This window comes from Hippichthys cyanospilos, chromosome 1, assembly GCF_059441005.1.
Source record: "Hippichthys cyanospilos isolate Australia breed blue-spotted pipefish chromosome 1, RoL_Hcya_1.0, whole genome shotgun sequence".
NCBI classification, from domain to species: Eukaryota; Metazoa; Chordata; class Actinopteri; order Syngnathiformes; family Syngnathidae; genus Hippichthys; species Hippichthys cyanospilos.
Window position 1 is genome coordinate 9387931 of NC_142369.1, and position 19570 is coordinate 9407500.

The 19570-nt window shown below is 42.1% G+C and overlaps 1 protein-coding gene across 13 annotated transcripts; it reads left to right on the forward strand.

Moving 5' to 3' along the window:
- Positions 1-195: 195 nt before the first annotated feature.
- Positions 196-19244, forward strand: arhgef11 (Rho guanine nucleotide exchange factor 11). 13 transcript variants are annotated; one of them, XM_088412043.1, is made up of 42 exons: positions 199-1353; positions 2189-2203; positions 2309-2400; positions 2471-2575; positions 3697-3746; positions 3828-3885; positions 3956-4134; positions 4800-4871; positions 4942-5049; positions 5133-5181; positions 5251-5291; positions 5361-5453; positions 7095-7163; positions 7264-7377; positions 7463-7561; positions 8357-8399; positions 8488-8584; positions 8661-8783; positions 8876-8899; positions 8969-9095; positions 9163-9256; positions 9410-9439; positions 9985-10111; positions 10181-10384; positions 10459-10506; positions 10581-10729; positions 11355-11495; positions 11579-11655; positions 12720-12845; positions 12915-13032; positions 13099-13247; positions 13506-13581; positions 14647-14805; positions 14881-14962; positions 15439-15516; positions 15584-15639; positions 15717-15836; positions 16326-16475; positions 16548-16634; positions 16716-16921; positions 17784-17871; positions 17942-19244. In XM_088412043.1, the coding sequence occupies exons 1-42, from the start codon at positions 1319-1321 to the stop codon at positions 17989-17991; spliced, it is 4008 nt and encodes a 1335-aa protein (XP_088268169.1). In that variant the 5' UTR covers positions 199-1318; the 3' UTR covers positions 17992-19244. The 13 variants fall into 13 exon arrangements, with proteins under 13 accessions (XP_088268158.1, XP_088268169.1, XP_088268187.1 ...); XM_088412061.1 differs by having other exon boundaries at positions 9994-10111; XM_088412050.1 differs by having other exon boundaries at positions 5254-5291.
- Positions 19245-19570: the final 326 nt, after the last annotated feature.

The window sequence follows — 19570 nt, forward strand, 5'->3', positions numbered from 1 at the left end:
TGTTTGGTCAAAACCAGCGTAGTTGTTTTTTATGAACACTCGCTGATAAAGTACGACTTGCCACGACGTGAAAGTTTTCCTTTTTTTTTTTTCTTTTTACTTGTGGTTACTCATCTTTTTATGATTATGCGCGTTTCACCGTGCGCGGAAACGGCGCCGCGTCCGCAGGGGGCGCTCGCGTAACGGTGCTGTCGTCGAGCAGGAAGCGGAAGTGCATGATCGTTTATGCCCAGGGGAAGCGTATCAACAAAACAACACGCTCATTTGACGAGCGTTTGGGATTTATAAGAATTTTTCATTCATACGGTGTGGACGGTGACCGCTAGGCTTGTTCATTGATACAACACGAGTTTTCTTCCATTACGTAGCCGAGGGTGGACTTCGGCTTCGATCGTGGCTAGCCGGCTAGCATTTATTCACCTTTAACCTCCTGTGTGGACGCACTGGCTTTAATTCTAATGGTCCATGAAACTCCGATAGTGTGGCAGCTTCACACTTTATTCGAACATAGTACGTTACGTTTTTTCCATGCATAGCTTGTATTAACACCCTTCGTCAAGAGCACCTTGTTAGCTCTTCACAAAACCGAGTATGAGGTGCTTTGGTTGGCCGCAGCTTTCACGCGATGCTGTGGCTTGACGTCGGCCTTGCCAATACGCTAACCTTGGCACGCTAACACAGGCGAGACGCCAATAGTTCTTTCAAGTCTTTAATAAAGTTGTGTCTTTAATTGGCTATTTTTATACGTTTGGTTGCAATAGCGACGGCCAATGTTGATTCACCTGCCAGGCAACCAGCTAGTAGGCGTCCACATCGTTTGCCCACAACAGTGTTTCACAATATTTTTTGAGTCCAGGCACATATTTCACACGAGGAAGAAATCTCACGGCACACCACTAAATGTAAAATATAGAAAAAGTGCAGGTTAATCTGTACCTCGTGGAAGCTAGTAGAAGAGAATGTAATTGTTTTGGCTGTCACTATACGTCGCTAGTGTAGATAAAAAAACACAATATTTTGTAAACATTCAAATAATTTTCAGCGTGCTAGTCAATACGTTCTAACAAGCGTATTTTCTTTGTCACATTCAAGTTGAAGTAACATTCTCACTCAGCGTTGTGATACGTGGACACAGGCAAACTTGACCTTAAATGATAATGGCTACATGTGTAAGCATCCTCGTAAGAATGCCTCAAGGAAAATGAGCAGCGGGGTTTGAAGCTGCTAAAGAAATAAGACGTCTGAGCAAGCAGCTCTTTGCAAAGTGGATCATGGCCATGAAGAGGACGGGAACAGCCGTAATTTACTGACTGAAGACATGAGTCTCCGCCAGCCCACCTCCACCCTTGACAGGTAACCCTTGACATCCATGCAGTGATGGGGCATGTTGTTGATGTAGTTGTCCCACAAGGACAGGTATAAAGGAGAAGTCAACCCCAAAATGTTCTCAATACTATGTTTAATGCACCCCCACAAGTCCAAACCAGCCATTCCAATTAATATTAAGTTTGTGGTATATTAATACACAGCATCAATATCCACCTATTTAATTCCATCACGGGGCAGCAGTTTTGTCACCAGGCGTCAACTGCAAATGGCATTGCATTTGCTCATGAAATGACCAGTCACAACTCACCTGGTTTTTTTTTTTTTTTGGTCATGTACTATTCAGAATAAATCTCATCCTAATGCCCGTTTGGGAAGATGGGTTGATTCAGATGTTAGTTTGATCTGCTTGCTTCTTTTAAGGAAAATAATGTGGTACAACCTTGCTTAACCAAAGCTGCTGTAAGCAACTCCTCTGGCTGCTAGCACCCAACTGTTTCCGTCCGCTTCCACCCTCCCACACGCCCCATTACCATAATTAGCATATGAATGTGTTTTCAGAAGTAGTAAAGTGTTTGCGGCTCCCAGTGTTGTCTTAGCGGGTCAAAATGGCTCTTTGAATGTTAAAGGTTGTCGAACCCGAGCATAGGCCTATAAAAATATGTGGGCCCTTAAGATGAAAGCATTTAGCTTCTGGCCTTAGTTGTCTACTGCAGACCAACCACCCTAAGCTGAAAATTAATTCAAAAACAAAAGGAACGCTTCCTAGGAAAAGGCCAAATGAAAAAAATGCGTTTAAACACCTTGTGACATCTTCTTTCTCTTTCCCTTTGAATCGCTTCCCGCCTCCTCACGCTTTCAGCCCTTTCGCTGCCTGGTGAGTTGTTGCTTGTCACGCATTCCCATCCCTCTCCTGTCCTCTGCTAGACACTCAGTTCTCAAAGAGCGGTGCATGGCTTCACCCTAACCTATCTTTTTGCAGGCTCAGCAGTCTGACCATTGGGGACTCGGACCGCAAGTCTTCCACCGGTCAGCAGAAGGACCCGCTGGTGGACGCCCCCAGTGAGAGCGCTGGTGAATGCGGTTGAATGGGGTAATGTCTCCGTTGTGTGCTCTGCTTGATGTGTCCGTGTCCCTCTGTCAGGTGCCGGACTGGTCCAAAGATGCGTAGTGGTGCAAAAGGACCAGCTGGGGTTTGGCTTCACCGTGTGCGGGGAGCGGGTCAAGCTGGTTCAAAATGTGCGAGCAGGTACGTTATGTGTAAAGTATCTTCAAGTACGTTGTGTAAACATATTAGGATGTGATCAGAACACTATTATTTTATTACTTGAATACAATTCCGAAAGGAATAGTTTGCAGACTTTTTCCTGCAGTAAAGAGATATTTTCTTCATACTGTAATTCCTTTGAAGACTAAATTATTAGTCATGTACAATAAAAAAATATCTAAAAAGGCGGACTCACATAAATGAGTGGTGATGCAGTCAAGGAGGTTGCACATTTTCTCATGTTGAGGTACTTTTCCTCTGTGAGGAAGTTCCAAAACTGTGACTCAGCTGCTTCAGCAAATGCCTTTTCTACCATTTCTCCGTCTTGGAAGGATTTCTCCTTCTTCACAATTAAGCGTTTCACCCGGAACAAATTTTCGATGGCTGCCTTCGCTTTTCAACTTGGCTGTGAGATAAAGGACTGCTGTCCGGGCAGCCGGAATTTTAGTTCCTTCACTTTTCTCCTTCTCGGCTTGCTTTTTGGTGGGAAGTCAGTATCGTAGTTTTTTATGAATAGTCTGTAAAATGCCGCTTCACATTTCCCTTTTTCGATGTAGCGATGACAGACTGGCAGATGAGACAAACACACTTTGAAAAAGACATAGTGGAAAAAAGCTCCACCTCCCATTCCATATGGAAATGGTACTTTTTGGACTTTTTACTTGGTTCAGCTCCCCCACTCATTTTTATATCCTTAAGTTTAGAAGAATTAAATTTGAGGCTAACTCACTAGCTTGCTAGAACGCGCTGTTATGTGCGAATGTGCAGTGACCTCTGTTGAAGTTGAAGTGATAAAGAAACAAATGAGTTTTTATTATTGTTGTACTTTGATTTATTCATTTTTTTCTTGTAACAGTCTGAATTTATCACTTGTGCTTGGTAAAATACATGGAAAGAGGAACTAAAAATAAATATGTGTATATTAAATGGCCATCGCATTCTTAAAGCTAAAATTGTTCAGTCCTGGCACAAATATGTGCAATTTTTACCTAAATAGAGTCGCAACTTATTTGTATTCGACTATCTTCCAAAATAGAATCGCTCACAGTTTCTCCCGTTCTTGTCTGCTTTTCTCTGATCCTTATTGTTTTTCCTCTTTGCAGGGGGCGCAGCCGTCAAGGCTGGAGTCCAGGAAGGAGACCGAATCATAAAGGTGTACTTTCCTTCCTGGAAAACAGCCAATGAAGAACTTTGTCACTGCTTACTTTCTCTTTCTCTTTCTACTGTTTTCCAGGTGAACGGTTCTCTTGTGTCCACCATGTCCCATCAAGAGGTGGTGAAGCTCATCAAATGTGAGTCCAGTGGTGGGGGGGTTCTTAACGGTCATGTGTTTTGATGCGTTTTGTCTATGTTGTTTCAAAGCTGGAACATATGTAGCGCTCACGCTACAAGGACCGCCCCCTTCGCCGTCTTCTATCGCCGCAGATCCCACCCTCAATCAGAAATCGCTTCCTGGTGGGGAGACCTCGCCTACACCACCTTCACTGTCAGGACTGAGCGCCACCCCCTCCCAAAGAATCACTGGACCCAAACCACTCCAGGTCAGCGCGGCTCTTGTCTCACCAGGGTCATAATGCTTATAAGTTTACATTTTTCTTTTTTAATATTTAATCAACCTGTTTTTTATAACATTAATTGATGATGAATGATTCACCTAATATAATTTTATAAACATAAGAAACAATTTTTCTTGTTTTTTTTAAATTTTATTTCTGTTGTATATTATTTAAATTTAGGTTTAATAATTTTGCTTTAGTATTTTTATATTGACTATGAGAATAAAGGACAATTTTGTTATAATTATAGTTACCATTACTTTGTTTTTTATAATTGTTGACTGAAATGAAGGACAATTATGCCAGTTGCTGTCAACTGAAAACATCAAGGTTGCTTATGTGACAACCAATCATGATTGCCTCTTTAATGAGTTTGATCATGTGATATTTGCACGCTTTATTTTTAGCCGACAGCAAGTGGTAAAATGAACATCCACAGAGACGGATGAAAATGGATGCTGCCTTATTCATTTTCCACAAAATGTAATACTAATCGAAATGCCTTGTCTAGAATAGTGGTAATACATCAGATAGTATTACTGGAATTTCTTTTTCTATTAATTTGTGTTATTTAATTCGTTTTTACAAACTACAATAAACTTGGTGATTACCTGTGTTTGCATGACTTGTCATCGTAACTGTCGTTTTAGGACCCAGAGGTGCAAAAGCACGCCTCTCAGATACTCAGGAAGATGCTGCATCAGGAAGAAATGGAGCTGCAGGTAACGCACACGTGGCGATGACATCACCGCTGGGTTTGCGTCAATCCCTGTGCTGCCTTTGGCTTTCCAGGCCTTGATGGAGGAATGCTCACGCAACCCGTCGCCGTCTCTGGAGGAGCGAATCGAAAGCGCCAAAAGGCGAGCTCATCAAGTGCGCGTCAAGCTTCAGCAGGACACGGTGAGGATGCCCGCCAGGCCCTTTGTAACGGTCGTCAATGTCTCTTTATTTCCTCCCCCAACATTTTTTTTGTGCACCTCCAGGAGGGAACGCGATCGGACTGCATCACTCGGGCGCTCACGGGTTTGGAAGGTTGGTGTGACCGGTAAAGACCTCAAGGTAGTGTAATTCTTGATCAAACTGGTCTTGTCTTGCCTCCAGCAGGGTGCGTGCCGCCAGACTTGAGCGAGGGAGACACGGAGGTAAGTTGCCCGTCTTCCCGCCTCACACCCTGACATGTTTGTGATTGTGCCCCTCCCCGTCCCTCCCAGGCCTTTGCGAGTCCCCACTCATCCCCCTCATCTTCTTTCCGGAGCCTTCTACACCGACGGCAGAGCTCTGACACATTCCCCCTCTCTGATTCGGTGAGCTCTTCGTATTTGCGAACAAAAGGGTACAACTTGTGACTTTTAAGTGCAGTCCTTCTTGCTCCTCCATACTTGTTACCATGCCTATCAGGCCATATTGAACGTGCATTATTTATACGTTTAGAGAACTATAATCGTTCATAATTGCTCAGAATATCAGCTTCTCAACATTAATCTTACATCTTACTTATTTCATCCTCTATGAAAGCAGGCTCATCAAAATGGTGTTGAATAAAAAAGTCATGAACAAACTTCTGCTGTAAATTTGGAAAGCAATTATTAATATTTTAGCTATTTTTGTGACCTGTTACAAACAAGTACACAAATTTGTAAGAAATCATTTTAGTGCGTGTTTTGCATTGTCAATTTAAAAAAAAAACAACACGTTTTCGGAAAAAATATTCAGGTTTATTTGATCCCCTTCAATCTAGAAACATAGGCAATACGGATTTTGTTTTCCCTTTGTCAATCAACTACACCCTTTTTTCAGCATAGAAATTGGACACCAATAAAAACTTTTTTTAAAATCTGATTAATATATGAATCGATAAAATAATCATCAAATTAATCATTTATTAAAACACCCCCTAGTTTCAGCCTGTCCCTTCATGAATGTCGGGCTGCAACTAAAGAATTTTTTCATAAATGTTTTTTCGATTCATCAATAAAGTGTATAAATATTTCCAGCTGACATCCTGAGCATTTGGATAATTTTCAATGACAAATGATTATCAAAATGAATTATCGACTCATTTGATAATCAATTGGTTGTCAAATATATACAGTGGTACCTCGGTACTCGACCATAATCCGTTCTGAGGTGGTGGTCGAGCACCGATTTGTTCGAACACCGAAAGCAATTTTCCCATAAGAAATAATGGAAAATATGTGTGCACAAGTAAATGTGCACAAGCAGTACATGATAAAGATAAAGATAAATAAAGCATTATAAACCATTTTGTATAATTTACTTACGTTTTGGAGAGTGGTTGATGGCATACAGGAATGGATGTGGAGAGGACGGGAGGGAGTTACTCCTTCCATGATGACGCTAGCTAACTGCGACGCGAGGTACACCGCGTTCATATTTTGCTATAATTTCCTTCTTCGGTTCAATAGTGGTCCTCATTGTTTTCCTCTTTGCCTTCCCCTTATCACTGTCTTTCTTTGGACCCATTATTAAGGGCTAGAGCAACACGAAAAAGTTTAAATCCGGGAAGAAATACTCGAACAAACGTCTTACTCCGCTGGCGGTCTGAGTTGAACTGACGCTTACCCGCTGGCCGAGAAGGGCCGAGGAGCGCGTTCGGGTCGGCTCGGCTCGGCTCGGCTCGGCTCGGCTAGTCGAGAACTGAAAATCTGTTCGAGGTCCGATGCATTACCTACTTGAATTTTTTGGTCGAGCACCGATTTGGTCGAGTATAGAGGCGGTCGAGTACCGAGGTACCACTGTATCTACATAAATGCTTTTGTCGTAAAATATGACAAGATTTTGCAAATCAGTGTCAAGCATGCCTTCCTTACCTACAACTTCATCATGATCAATCCTTCCGATGCTAGGCAAGTCCACATGTGCAGGTTGTGCCCGAATGTCAGAGTTAAGCGTGTGTGTGTGTGTGTGTGTGTGTGTGTTGGCAGAGTGGCAGGGCCCAGATCATCGGACCTGAGGAAGAGGACGAGGATGAGGACGGTTATGCTTTCAATGAGGTGATCCTTTCTTCAGTCACATGACTTGAATCCAGACAGTCTTAAGTTATCAATTTTACAAGTAGTTGACTTAAAAAAAAAATAAATAAATAAAAACTAGTTGTTGCAGATGGATGGCCCCTTCCAGGACATGGAGCTGCTGAAGTCACGGCCCGCCCACATGACTGTCTTCCTACGCTACGTCTTCACGCAGCTGCTGGACCCCAACCCGCTGGTCAGATGCTCACCCTGAAATTTTGGCCACACAGGCCCTGTCTCATGGCATTCTGGCCTCTTGATATTTTCTTTGTGCACCGCAGCTCTTCTACTTGTCCGTGGAGGCGTACCTGAGCGCCACGCCCAAAGACGCCCGCTCCTTGGCACCGCAGATCTGCTCCCATTTTCTCGACCCAGACGCCGTATGTTTCGCCGACATTTTGCTCACGTCGGGATGTTCTCGGATCTACTTTGGCCCGACCATATTTTTTCCTTAACTGCCTGATTTTCAATTTGAGTACTTTTCTTTTTCACCTAAAAGCAAATGCCATCGTATAAAATATGTTTTTTTTCTTTGTTCCTTGGGTAGTTCGAAAATATTAGAAGTAAATTTCTTTACAGATAAACTGAAAGTTCTTCCTCTGGAAAAATGTCAATTTTGTCATCTTTCATGTTTGTAAATCTGTTTCACATATAATTAAGTTATGTAATCTTCAGTGTTAAATTTTTAATATTTACTACAATATTGAAAGAAGAAAAAAATAGCTTATTTCTAAACATTTGCCAGTGCATGAACATGTATTAAAAATAAAGTACTTTTATCATAACCATAAGCTGGTAAGTAAGCGTAGTGTTTACTATAGCTTTACAAGCATGTACTTTTTGTTAGTATACTTTGAATCTTCATTCATGTTCATATTCACTCTGATAAAAAAAAAGAAACTAGCAAATCGGGCGATAGACAAGGGGGGGCAGGTGTATTATACACAAGTATGAATTTACTATTTGTATACAGTTGTATTCATTTCTAGTACTGACGTCTGTAATAGACATGTATTGTAAAACTGCTTCTTAAGTTTTTTTTTTTTTTTAATTTGGCTGTAGGAGGTCTTAACTTACAGACAGCACAAATAAATTATCCTAGAAATTTGAATTAATGAATGAAATTGATGTCTCATTGATTTTGTCTCCATTAAACACCACATTCGATGTTTCAGCCCTTGAAGCTCAAAGTACCAGAAGACTACCTTACAGACATTGGTAAGAAAAACGATGGTGAGAGGCGGTCATGTTCTCGTGTGTTGCAATGGCATGTTCCCGCATCACTTTGTGTATTTTCTCCTGTTAGAGAGCCGCTTGCACGCCCAGGAAGACATCCGCGGGCCACTGTCAGAGCTTCAGCAGCAGGTGCTGCCCCATGTCCAGGACCAACTTCTAGACTATAGGTACATCAGGCACTTCTGGTGGGCCTTTTTTCCCTGTGCCTAACATGAGCTTTTTGGTTTATTTGTGTGGGGGCAGGAACAAGCAAATGATGGGTTTGGGATCCCTCTTTGGAGAAGGTGACCTGCTGCTGCTGGACGGAGACCCGGTGAAAGAGCGCCAGGTGGTGGACAAGCAGGTCACTGCCCTCTGGGAGATCCTGTAAGTGGACCTTGACCTAGGCTTATATGGCTAGACTCCATACATGCTTCAGTCAAATTCATGAAACATTTGCCTTTGTGTTCCTGCTGCAGGTGCAAGCATGAAGAGGACAGAAGGTAAACAAGCCGGCTAAATGCATGCTAATTTTTCTTTTCCGTGCTATTTACCATCTTTTCTTTGCCCAGCTCCCCGCTGGCGTCGGCCGTGCTTCTTTACCTCCGTCACGCCGGCATCAAGCTGCGCGATTCTAAGGTGTTCCCCGGCCTGAGCACCGAGAAGGAAAAGTGGCTGACGTTTCTTAAGGCAAAAAAGGTAACAAGCACGAGCGTAAGCTCGTCCCTCGGACGGAACCGCTTCACGCCCCATGTTGTTTTCTCAGCCGAGCAGCACTAAGAAAGAGAAGGACAGCGAGGATAAAAAGAGGAATCCCATCCTGAAGTACATCGGAAAACCTCGGAGCACATCCCAGTCCAGTAGGCACACAGTCAACATGGTTTATTTATTAATTACTTTATTTATTTTTGCATTGATTAACTACTTTTTTATCTTGGGTTTTGTGTGGATTATTTTTTGTTGTTTTAGTTTCTCATTATGTGCTTTGTTTTGGCTTCTTTTTGCTTTCATAGCATTCCATGTCCCGTTGTCCCCCGCTGAAGGTACTTTTTCCTTCTTGTCCTCACTACCTGTCCTCCTCACCTTCCATCATGCTTACTTTTTGTTAGGATAGACGATCGGGCTTTAAGATTAAAATATCTCATTCAAAATAAAGCTTTGTTTTTTGCCTTTAACAACTTTTCTGAAACGCCAAATTCCCAAGAGACGCACTGACTAAAAACATCTTAGACCTCTAGAAGGCATTCAATAACCGACCAGACAAAAGTTAAGTTAGGCAAAATGTGTGCTAGAAATAATGGATGCAACAACATACTGTTAATAAATTACTTGAGCCCAATATTTTTAGCTTCGAAGCACATACCTCAGATAAAGGTTTCCAATTTGTCGTAGTGTCATTAGTGAAAACTTGTGAAACTAATTCCACTGGATCGTGGACAGCCTTACCTCTTGTCTTTTGGTTTTTACCTCCATGTTTATAGTTTTGAGTTTGTCTACTTTGGGTTTGAATCTTTTCTTTAAGCTTCTTCCTACTTGACAAGCAACTGCAGCTTTGTGCGTGTTTGCGTTTCCACACGCGTGTGCACAGTGCGTCCAGGAAGCGTAAGGAACATCATTCAGCACTTTGAGAATAACTCTGACATCGGGGTCGAAGACGGCAGCGGTGACCCGCAAATGGCGATGTCCAGCGGCCAGGGGGACGACAGCATAGACAGGTGAGACACATGGCGCGAGATGTGTGCGGCGGGCTATTGATGCCATTGCGCCATGTTGTCCGTTTGCAGCCCGACCACGTGCGTGCGTCTGGCACGCAGCGAGTCTTTAAAGGCTCAGGGAGAAGGTCGACGGCGGGGCATGGCGTCGTGCAGCGAGTCGGTGCCCCGCTCTCGTAGCGACGTGGACATGGAGGACCCCGGTGAGGAGAGGGAAGGGCCAGCCTTCAGACTGCAGCACAGCGCCTCGTCGTCCGCGTCTGGCAGCTCCGCCAGGTGGGGCAACGTTTACTCATGTGACCTCCGGAAAGCATCCTCAGGGCTTTAATTTTTTTTTTCCCCCTTCTTAGGTCTTTGGAGAACCCCACACCGCCGTACACACCACGCTCCATGCGCAGGTGACACTTGACACCATCCTGCACCAGTTATGAGTGACGACAATTAGATCATCCATCCAAATATGTTTATGCAGGAGCATGGAGTCGCCGCTGACCCTGCTGCTAGACACCGGCGTCCCCGAGGAGGAAGCATGCGAGGGTCAGAACTGGCAGGAGACGGTGCCACATCAGCTCTTGGCCACACTCAGCCCCAGGGAGGTGGAGCGCCAGGCGGTCATCTATGGTGCGATTGGCCCTCTGTCTTTGTGTGCCTTGTTATGGAAGGAGTCACTTGTAAGACTGAGTACCTTTAAATGAAACACTGAATGTCAAAATAACTTGCCAAGTTTAACTTCTTACAAAGGTCTGATAGCACAGCTTTTCCAACATTTTCATTAAATCAACATTTTAGAAACAACACTTTATTAAAGAAAAAAAAAGTCAAGAAGGATATGCCAGTTACCTAATATGAATGGTAAAAAGGAGCAATTAACACAAATTGTACTTATTGTTTGTATTATAATTGCCTTTGAATACCATACGGTGGCCGCAAAGGACAACTTTCATCTATAAGTAGCTCCTTAGTTTTGGCACATTTTTGAAAAAGAACAATTAATCACATCAGCAAATTGACGTTGCAAATTTATAAAATGCAATCAGGCTGAAAATGTAAACACTCATTTCACTTGGGGATTAAATACATTGTATAGCCATGTTTTGTTGCAGTCTCCATTTTGTCTAGCAAAGTCATTGCATCACACCCAAATACGTGAGGCATCATTGGAAAAGTCAATATTGAGGAAATAAAAATCGCAGTTAACATCAGGTTCTTTTTCTAAATCGTTTAACCCTAATTTTGTTATTGGCAGAGCTCTTCACCACCGAGGCATCCCACCTGCGCACGCTTCGAGTCCTGGACCAGGTCTTCTTCCAGAAGATGAGAGCGGTGCTCAACGCTGACGAGCTGGCCTGCATCTTTCCCAACTTGCCTCAGGTTTACGAACTGCACGGTGCGTACGGCTCTTGGCATCGCACGCGCCTGTACGTCACCCGCTCTAACGTGTTGCCGTTTGCTCCTCCTCTCCGCCCGCAGCCAGTCTATGCGAGGCCATGAGGAAGCGCCGAGAGTCTGTCATCGTTCAAGACATCGGTGATGTCATGTTGGCAAGGGTGAGTAGACTTGTTTGAAGGAAATACAAGAAGGGAAAGAAAAGCTTGGTTTTATGATTGCATATAACAATATAAAAGCCGAGGTCAAAAATCAGAAACAATCGTCAGATAAGAAATGCAATTGATAAGATATGAAATTAAAGAGCTGAAGTTCATATGAGTTGTCTAAAAAAATAATCCTGGTTAAGAGGAATCAGAACTGAAATTGTCTAAATTCAATTGATTCCGCAACACAAATGAAACCATAAATGATTCAGTGCTGCTGTTTTTACATTCATGCCTTTTCTTCTGTCAATTTCAAATAAAGTCCTGTGTGTTTTTTTTTTTTTTTTTTTTAAGGCGCTGGGAATTAAACCATTTTTTAAAATCAGATTTGTCCAGTAACTGACAAATAAAGTGATAACTAAAATAATTATTTACTTTATTTATTTTATGTGTTTGTTTAAAAAAAATCGAATAATTACCGGTATATAACAAATAATGTTGATGATATTCGTTTCAATTCATCAGATAATTATTTGGTTATTGTAATTGTATTCTGCCAAATATCTGAATTTGCATCTGCCTCAAAAAAGCCCTAGTTTCAACCTTAAATATGTTCCCAACCTTCACCCCCAAACACTTGTAGCACCTCAAAATCATCTAAAATTACCCTTAAAAATAGAGGGTGCACAGATATATGAATTTAAAAAAAAGTGCATGGCCATCACTGTGTATGTCGCACCATCACAGCCTACTAAAATAACAATCATAATTTTCTTATTTAGGCTTTCTAAGGGGGTTCACGTTTCATTTAAAAGAAAGTTTCTCAGTGAATGGAAATGTATTTGTTGAGTTTTGGTAATTTACCGGAAATGGAATTTTCCATCCAGCTGGTGGCCATTTGATGAAAGTCTCAAGAAACACAGTCATTTTAAGCGTATTTATTTTGGTGTTGCCGTACGTCTGTCCAGAAGAAGGAAAGTCAAAAAGTCATTTGAAAATTGTAGTTTACTTTCCTTTTTTACGCAATATAAAAAATACAATAAGAATACCGAAATAATGATGTGATGAATATGCTCTAGTTCGAAGGCACTGCCGGTGAGGAATTTCAGGAGCAGGTCTCGCAATTGTGCAGGCAGCAGTCTCAGGCGCTGGAATTGATCAAAAGCAAACAACGCAAAGACCCCCGCTTTGCCCACATCATCCAGGTACGCGCATGTTTGCCCCCGCGGCAAGACGTCGACCATGCTTTTTACCCGCCGCTGCGACTCGCGCAGGAGTGCGAGTCCAGTCGCCACTGTCGCCGCCTGCAGCTCCGAGACCTGCTGGTGTCGGAAATGCAGAGGTTGACCAAGTACCCGCTTCTTCTGGACAACATCATCAAGCACACTGAAGGTGAATATTCCGCATCATGTGCGCGCACAACTGTACCGCTCACACGCGTTTTCCTTCCCTTCCAAGCCACCTCCGCCGACCTTCCCGCCCTCCAGCGGGCCCAGGCCTGTTGCCGCGGGGTTCTGCAAGCGGTCAACGAGGTAGTCAGGGAGACGGAACACCGCCACCACCTCAGCAAGTATCAACGCAGGCTGGACGTTGCTCCGCAGTTCAAGGTAATCATGTGACCTGCGTCCCAGCGTTTAGGTGGCAAATCCCAAAAGTGCTTTGCGCTGCTGACTTATTCGGCTACGAGTAAACTTATTAACTCAATCACTGTGGAGAATGCCAAAGCAAAACAGTAAAATGGCTGGCAGTGATTTAATTGACAGAAGAAATAAAGAGGTTCTTTTTGGCTCGTCAGAAAAACAAAATGAATACAATTTGGTTCTAGCATTTATGTAAGAATGTTTCATTTGTTGTCTTTGTGGCAGGGTCTGGATCTGAGCACAAAGAAGATGATCCATGAAGGTCCACTGATCTGGAAAGTTAGCAAGGACAAGCAGTTAGGTCAGTAGAGAACAAAGACGAATTGGTGTCACAATCTCTTTTACTGTCTTAAGTTGAAGGTGTTTCAAAGGTGCCTCTCGGTAGGGAACTTAATTATTGCGGAGGAAATCACATTTTAGCATAATAATCAAAAGGTGCCTTGATTGTATCCAGATGCATAAAATACCACATTTTTTAAACGAATTTGCCAATGTGGAGCACCGATACCAGTACCGATAACACCCGTACTTTTGGTACATAAAACGTAAATGAACACAATGCCACAACATTCTGAACAGGGATTTGCCTTTGTTTTTCATTATTTCTTTCTTTTTTCTGTCTTTGTTTCTTTAGTTTTTTTTTTTTGTTTCTTTATTAAAAAACATTTTTGAATTTGTCTAAAAATGTTAAATATACTTGTTTCCTGACTGATTCACCGATTACATTGAGCGACAATACCACTCATATTTTTGACACATAAAATTTGAATGAACACACGGTATTGTAAACAAGGTTCTTTTTTGTTTCCTTCCTTCCTCCCTTTCTTTGTTTCTTTTTTCTCCTCTCATTTTTCACTTTTCTTTCTTCCGTTTTCTTCTCTTTTTTCCCCTTTGAATTCTTGTTTTTTTTTCTTGAGTATATATATATATATATATTTAAATATATATTTTTTGAGGCTGACTGCTGATTGGCCGATATCACTCATACTTTTAATAAAGACAGAATATTGCAAACAAGAATCGTACTTTCTTTGTTTCTTTTTCTTTCTTTTGCTCCTCTCTTTTCTTTCATAACTTATTCAATTTTTTTAGCTTTCCCTTTATTACTGTGGTTTCTTTTATATATATATATATATATATATATATATATATATATATATATATATATATATATATATATATATATATATATATATATAATATATATTATTTTTTCTGTCTATTTAGTTTTCTTTAATATACAAAAAAAATCGTGGATTTATCCAAGGATGTTAAATACACATTTTTTTCCATGATAATCAGTTTTGGTGGTTACTATCTGCCTTAATGAGTACCCGATTGACTTTTGCAACACTGCTGCCGACAGACATTCACGCGCTGCTGCTGTCCGACTGCCTGTTGCTGCTGCAGCGCGGCCCCGATGAGCGTCTGCTGCTTCGTCACCCGTCCCGCTGGTTGGGCGGGGGCGGCGGTGACAGCCCGTTGGTCAAGTTGGACTCGTTGCTGGTGCGCTCAGTCGCCACAGGTGAGCTCGGCGCCATGTTGTAAAAAAGAAGATGGCGCGTCACCCGGTCGACTCCTTTTTCTTCATCCCACGCAGACAACAAAGCGCTCTACGTCATCAGCACCACAGAGAGTCAAATATACGAACTGGTGGCAGGGACGGCGTCAGAAAAAAACATGTAAGCTCTTTTTGCCCATCTACCCACTTGAGATTATGTTTACCCTTTTTCTTGGGCTGGGTTTTATGCAACAATTAATACCGACGTAACATCAGATTTAACATAAGCATTCATAGCTTGTGCATAACCTATTTAGAGGGATAGTTGATTTTACCATTTTTAACTGGGGTTAACAATTTATAGTATATAGAGTTGATAGTCAATAATAAATTTTGATTTAAAAAAAAATCTTATACAATTAATACTTTTAAAAACACATTTCTCTCCTTGCTATTGGCTGAAAATGCAATTGTGGCTTACCTTTTGTTCATGAGACGATCATAAACTCAACTGTCATTGATTGGTGGCTAAAGTGAAGAAAAATGAAAGTCAAACTCATGAAACGAAGAAACACTTCAACTTGTCATTAAAGCGTGCGTAAATCAAATCTCACCATGGACTCTGGTTTTTAAAGCAAGAACTGACGTGTCTTTCAGCTGGAAGGACTTTCTGGAAAAGACCATAGCTTCCGCTGCTAGCCCACCCCCGGCCAATCGAGGCTCAGCAGCCATGAGGTAAGTCCACGTCTTGTTTCTGCTTGCGCTTTATCGGGGCTGAGGTTTAAGAGTGTTTGTTTCGCAGCTCACCCAATCTTAGCGCCTCATCCCTGGTGGAAGCTGCGGGCCCCGCCTACACAGGTACACACCTCTCTCCCCGCATCCTTTTTAAAGCCACAACAGACCTTTACCATTCCTCTTGATTTCACTTCCTCCAGAAAATGCTGCGAGGACGCAGACAGACGCTCTAGCCATCTCTGCAGCTTGCGACCAAGCGGGAGAGTTGTACTGTAATGAAGGACGTGTTGCGGGTGTGGCCGAAGCGGCCTTGCAGGACGGTAGGGAGCACAAAATCAAGTCATTCAATTTTATTTTATTGAGGTTGAAGTACACATGTTTTTTTTTAATACACATTTCTCAGGCCAATTGTCCACTAATTTGATTGCTTGCATTGTAAAAGTAACATTAGAATAGAATAGAATACCTTGTTGTCATTGCATACCTTGTAAACAAAGAAACTGGGAGCGCTGCTCCAGTTTATGTGTATTAAAACAAATATCAACAATAAATACAAGTATAGGTTAAAAATCAGGGGTAATTAGTTTGCGTTTATTTCAATGTTTCAATTTATTTTTTATTAGTTTCAAGTCTTAGTTCAAAATGTTCCCTAAATATATGAGGTGTTATTTATTTTTGGTCTGTAATACATTAAAGTCAATTCGCAAATGTTTTTTCAACTTTTTTCTGCACAGCTTTATTGTAATCCTGAAAAATGCAATTCCGCTCTTTCGTTTTGCATTTTTTAAAAAGCACTCTCTCCCTTGTAGTGCAAGCGCTGCGTCAGCTCCTCTTACTTGACGCACACGAGGATCACTGGAGCCCCGCCTTCCAAGACTCTCCTAATGAAAGCGTGCACAATTTGAGCGGCGACCAATGGGAGGCTTCGCTCTCTGGCAGTGCTCAGGTTGTGCGAAAAGGTAAGTAATTTCCCGCCATTTTTCACCCTTCTTCCTCTTGTTCCACTTCTCACGCACTCACGCTCTGCTTAGCGGCGGTGGTGGGCTCTTTTTCTTCTGTCACTGATGATGTCACGGCTGCTTCCGAGCGAGTGTCGTCAAGCCGCGCAGTAGCGCACGGTAATGACGACTCTTGGCAGCGTTGTTATCCGTGTGAGGTGAGCGGCTCATCTGATTGGTTGTTTTCGATTGCGTGTACAGGAAACCTCTTCTACCTGGTCATGCCCACTCAGCCAGGTGAGAGTGCCACAGACCCGCCAGATGAAGTGACAGATTGTGACCTGTCAGAAAGGCGAGACGAGGCAGCGGCGGCCCAGTTGGAGACGTGGCAGAGTCACATGATCAAAAACGTTGAGGAGGTCTTCCACACCATCGAGAACTTGTCGAGCAAGTTGCGACAGCTTAAGGTCAGTTCTCATAAATGAATTTTTCCGTTTTCGACCTGTCAGACTGTTAATGACCTTAAAAACAGATGAAACAAACATGTATATTTAGCCAACCTTCATAACTTTCTGGCCAAACTTTGGTTAATGCTTGATCAAATATGAACCGGCATACCCATGCTAACATTGCTAGCATCAATATTGGAATGATGAACCTGTTAAACAACAATTATTTGCACACACACAATGCTGAAATACTGAGATAAAGTATTCAAATAGGCACACGTCGTTGCTTTGGGCCATCCAACTTTTTCGTGTGATGCTTATACTGCAGTACTGCAGTGTCACCCATCCCATCTGACCAATGATGAGGGTAAGGGTGAGACAAATTTCCCATTTAATAATGCAGAAACAGTAGCTATAATACAAACCGGCCAATATATGTTCAAATAATTTGTATGAGCATATATCGTATTACGATATTGGCTGCCACGATTGATTAAGCCAATCCTCTGCGATATTAAATGGGACGATGTGTAAAATTTAGACCGTTTTTCATTCAAAAGGAATAAATGAGTATTCCACTTGGTAACGTGAAAAAAACGTAAGCCAGGGACGCCGTAACCCGGGGGTCCACTGTAATACATTCTACTGAACCCTTAGTAGCAAGTTGCAAAAGTCAGAAGTTGCAGCACGATAAGCAACTAGCCGACGCTGTTCCATAGAAGTCATAAGGTTAACAAAGCAACATGTAAAAGCTACATGTAAAAACTTTGATTTATCGGCACACTTGGACAAAACTGTTGCTACCACTTTGTTAATGAAAGATAAAGCCATAGATGATGAATGAGTATTGAATGCAAATGAACAAATGAACCAACGATAGGACATCGAGGGAGAACATCACAAACTGCTGGCGTCGCTCCGAGAAACGTCGGCCCGTCAAGAGGAGGAAGACTGCGGCTCGGCGGAGAGTGAGCACCGAACATGGCGGCTTTTCACATCCGCCCTTTCTTGCTAACGTGCGTTTTGTCCATTCCTCAGGCAGAGAGACAAGTCCCGCCCAGCCCAGGATTCAGTCCACTGGATTGTGAGAGACACTGGAAGCACCCCGGGAGTGACCTCCAATCACCCAGCACTTTAGCCACAACGCAGACCCTCCCCCTTCCCGACCCTTAGCCGACTGACTGTGTTTAGCATGTCTAAGGTCAGTGGTTCTCAAACTGGGGTCACCGGACCCCTGGTGGGTCAGCGAGCCATAGCTTGTGGGTTTGCAAAAATAATTTGCAATAAATTATTATTTTGTGTCATTTACTTTAAAAAAAAAAAAAAAAAGTGCATACCTACTGTACATATGAGGTCGGGTACACCAGTTAAATAAGTTTCTGAAACCAATCACTACTCCCTAATGAAGTGTATTACAGCCACACCAGTAGAAAAAAAAATGTTTTATAACTATAGATTTTACTTGACAACATAAGTTTTGCCGTTAAAATGTTTGACTGCTGACTCAGGTCTCGTGATTCAGAACTTGGTTTACCGATTGCAAGACTCAAATCATCACGTTCTATCGTGATCACTTTTTTGTTGTTTTTCTACTGGTGTGGCACCATGTCGTTTTCGTACTTTTCCCTTCCTTAGTTTTGGTCCAACTAAACCTTCTTACCGGACTAAATGTCCTGACATCAGATGAAGCTGCATGTTTGAAATGCACGTTTTAAGATTCCCACTATAATTTTGGACTGTCTTCTCATAATGGTTGAAAAAAAATGTTTACTCTAATGGGATTTTCCCCACATTTTTTCATGATAAAAAAAAATCCAATTTATTCTCATAAACAGCCACTTTTTTCATTCCTGTGGCGTTTAGGGGTACACGTGATGGTAATGTTTCATAAGCGTTAGGATTTGGAGGAAGGGGGACCCAAACGTTTGAGAATCTCTGTGACTTAGGCCACAATCACTACTGACTGAACCGCTTAGCTAGCTTAACATCAGGATTTAGCGGGAAACAAGCTAAGTAAGCTATGCTAATTGTTCCAGCTCCTGCTGGTAGTCATCACATTAAAAAAAAAAAAAAAAAAAAGGATATTGTTGTGTTGTGGAATCACAAAGAAAAGCCACGCCGCCGCGTTTCACTTCCTGGCGAATGGACGCTACCAAAGGTAAAACATCCACCGAGTGCGGAAAATCACCGGTGATGACAGTAAGCAATGGGTGATTCTACCTCCGTGACCACATGAGGGCGCACTCGGGCGTAGTGTTGTTGTTTTCCAGGTGTTGCACAAAGTAATTCTACTGTAAGTTGTCATGTTTTCTGTGTTTGTGACATTAAAAATCACAATCGAGGTGTTTTTCTTTTTGGCTGCGAATGACAAAAAAAAACATTTGAGTGTATAATATTTTTTCTTAATTGTTCCAAGTGGAACAATTGTCATGAAAATGAATCATTTATTAGAGAGAGATATAAGGAAATGGCTGACAGTTTCATTGAAATTTATAAATGACACCCAAAAAGTCATTACAACATAATTCTTTGAATCGTAATTCCACTGAGTCAAACTGAATTGAATTGTTTCACTTTCATATTGAACTGCTGCGTTGTTTTGCATCCCATGAGTGCTGTTAGGCGATAGATTTTTTTTTTTTATATATTGCATTTTAATGGACATTA

Coding starts and splice junctions, on each gene's coding strand:
- arhgef11 (XM_088412032.1), top strand. CDS start 1,319: ATGAGTCTCCGCCAGCCCACCTCCACCCTTGACAG. Junction 10,507..10,580: donor ACACCACGCTCCATGCGCAG/GTGACACTTGAC, acceptor ATGTTTATGCAG/GAGCATGGAGTCGCCGCTGA. Junction 16,476..16,547: donor TGCTCAGGTTGTGCGAAAAG/GTAAGTAATTTC, acceptor CGCTCTGCTTAG/CGGCGGTGGTGGGCTCTTTT.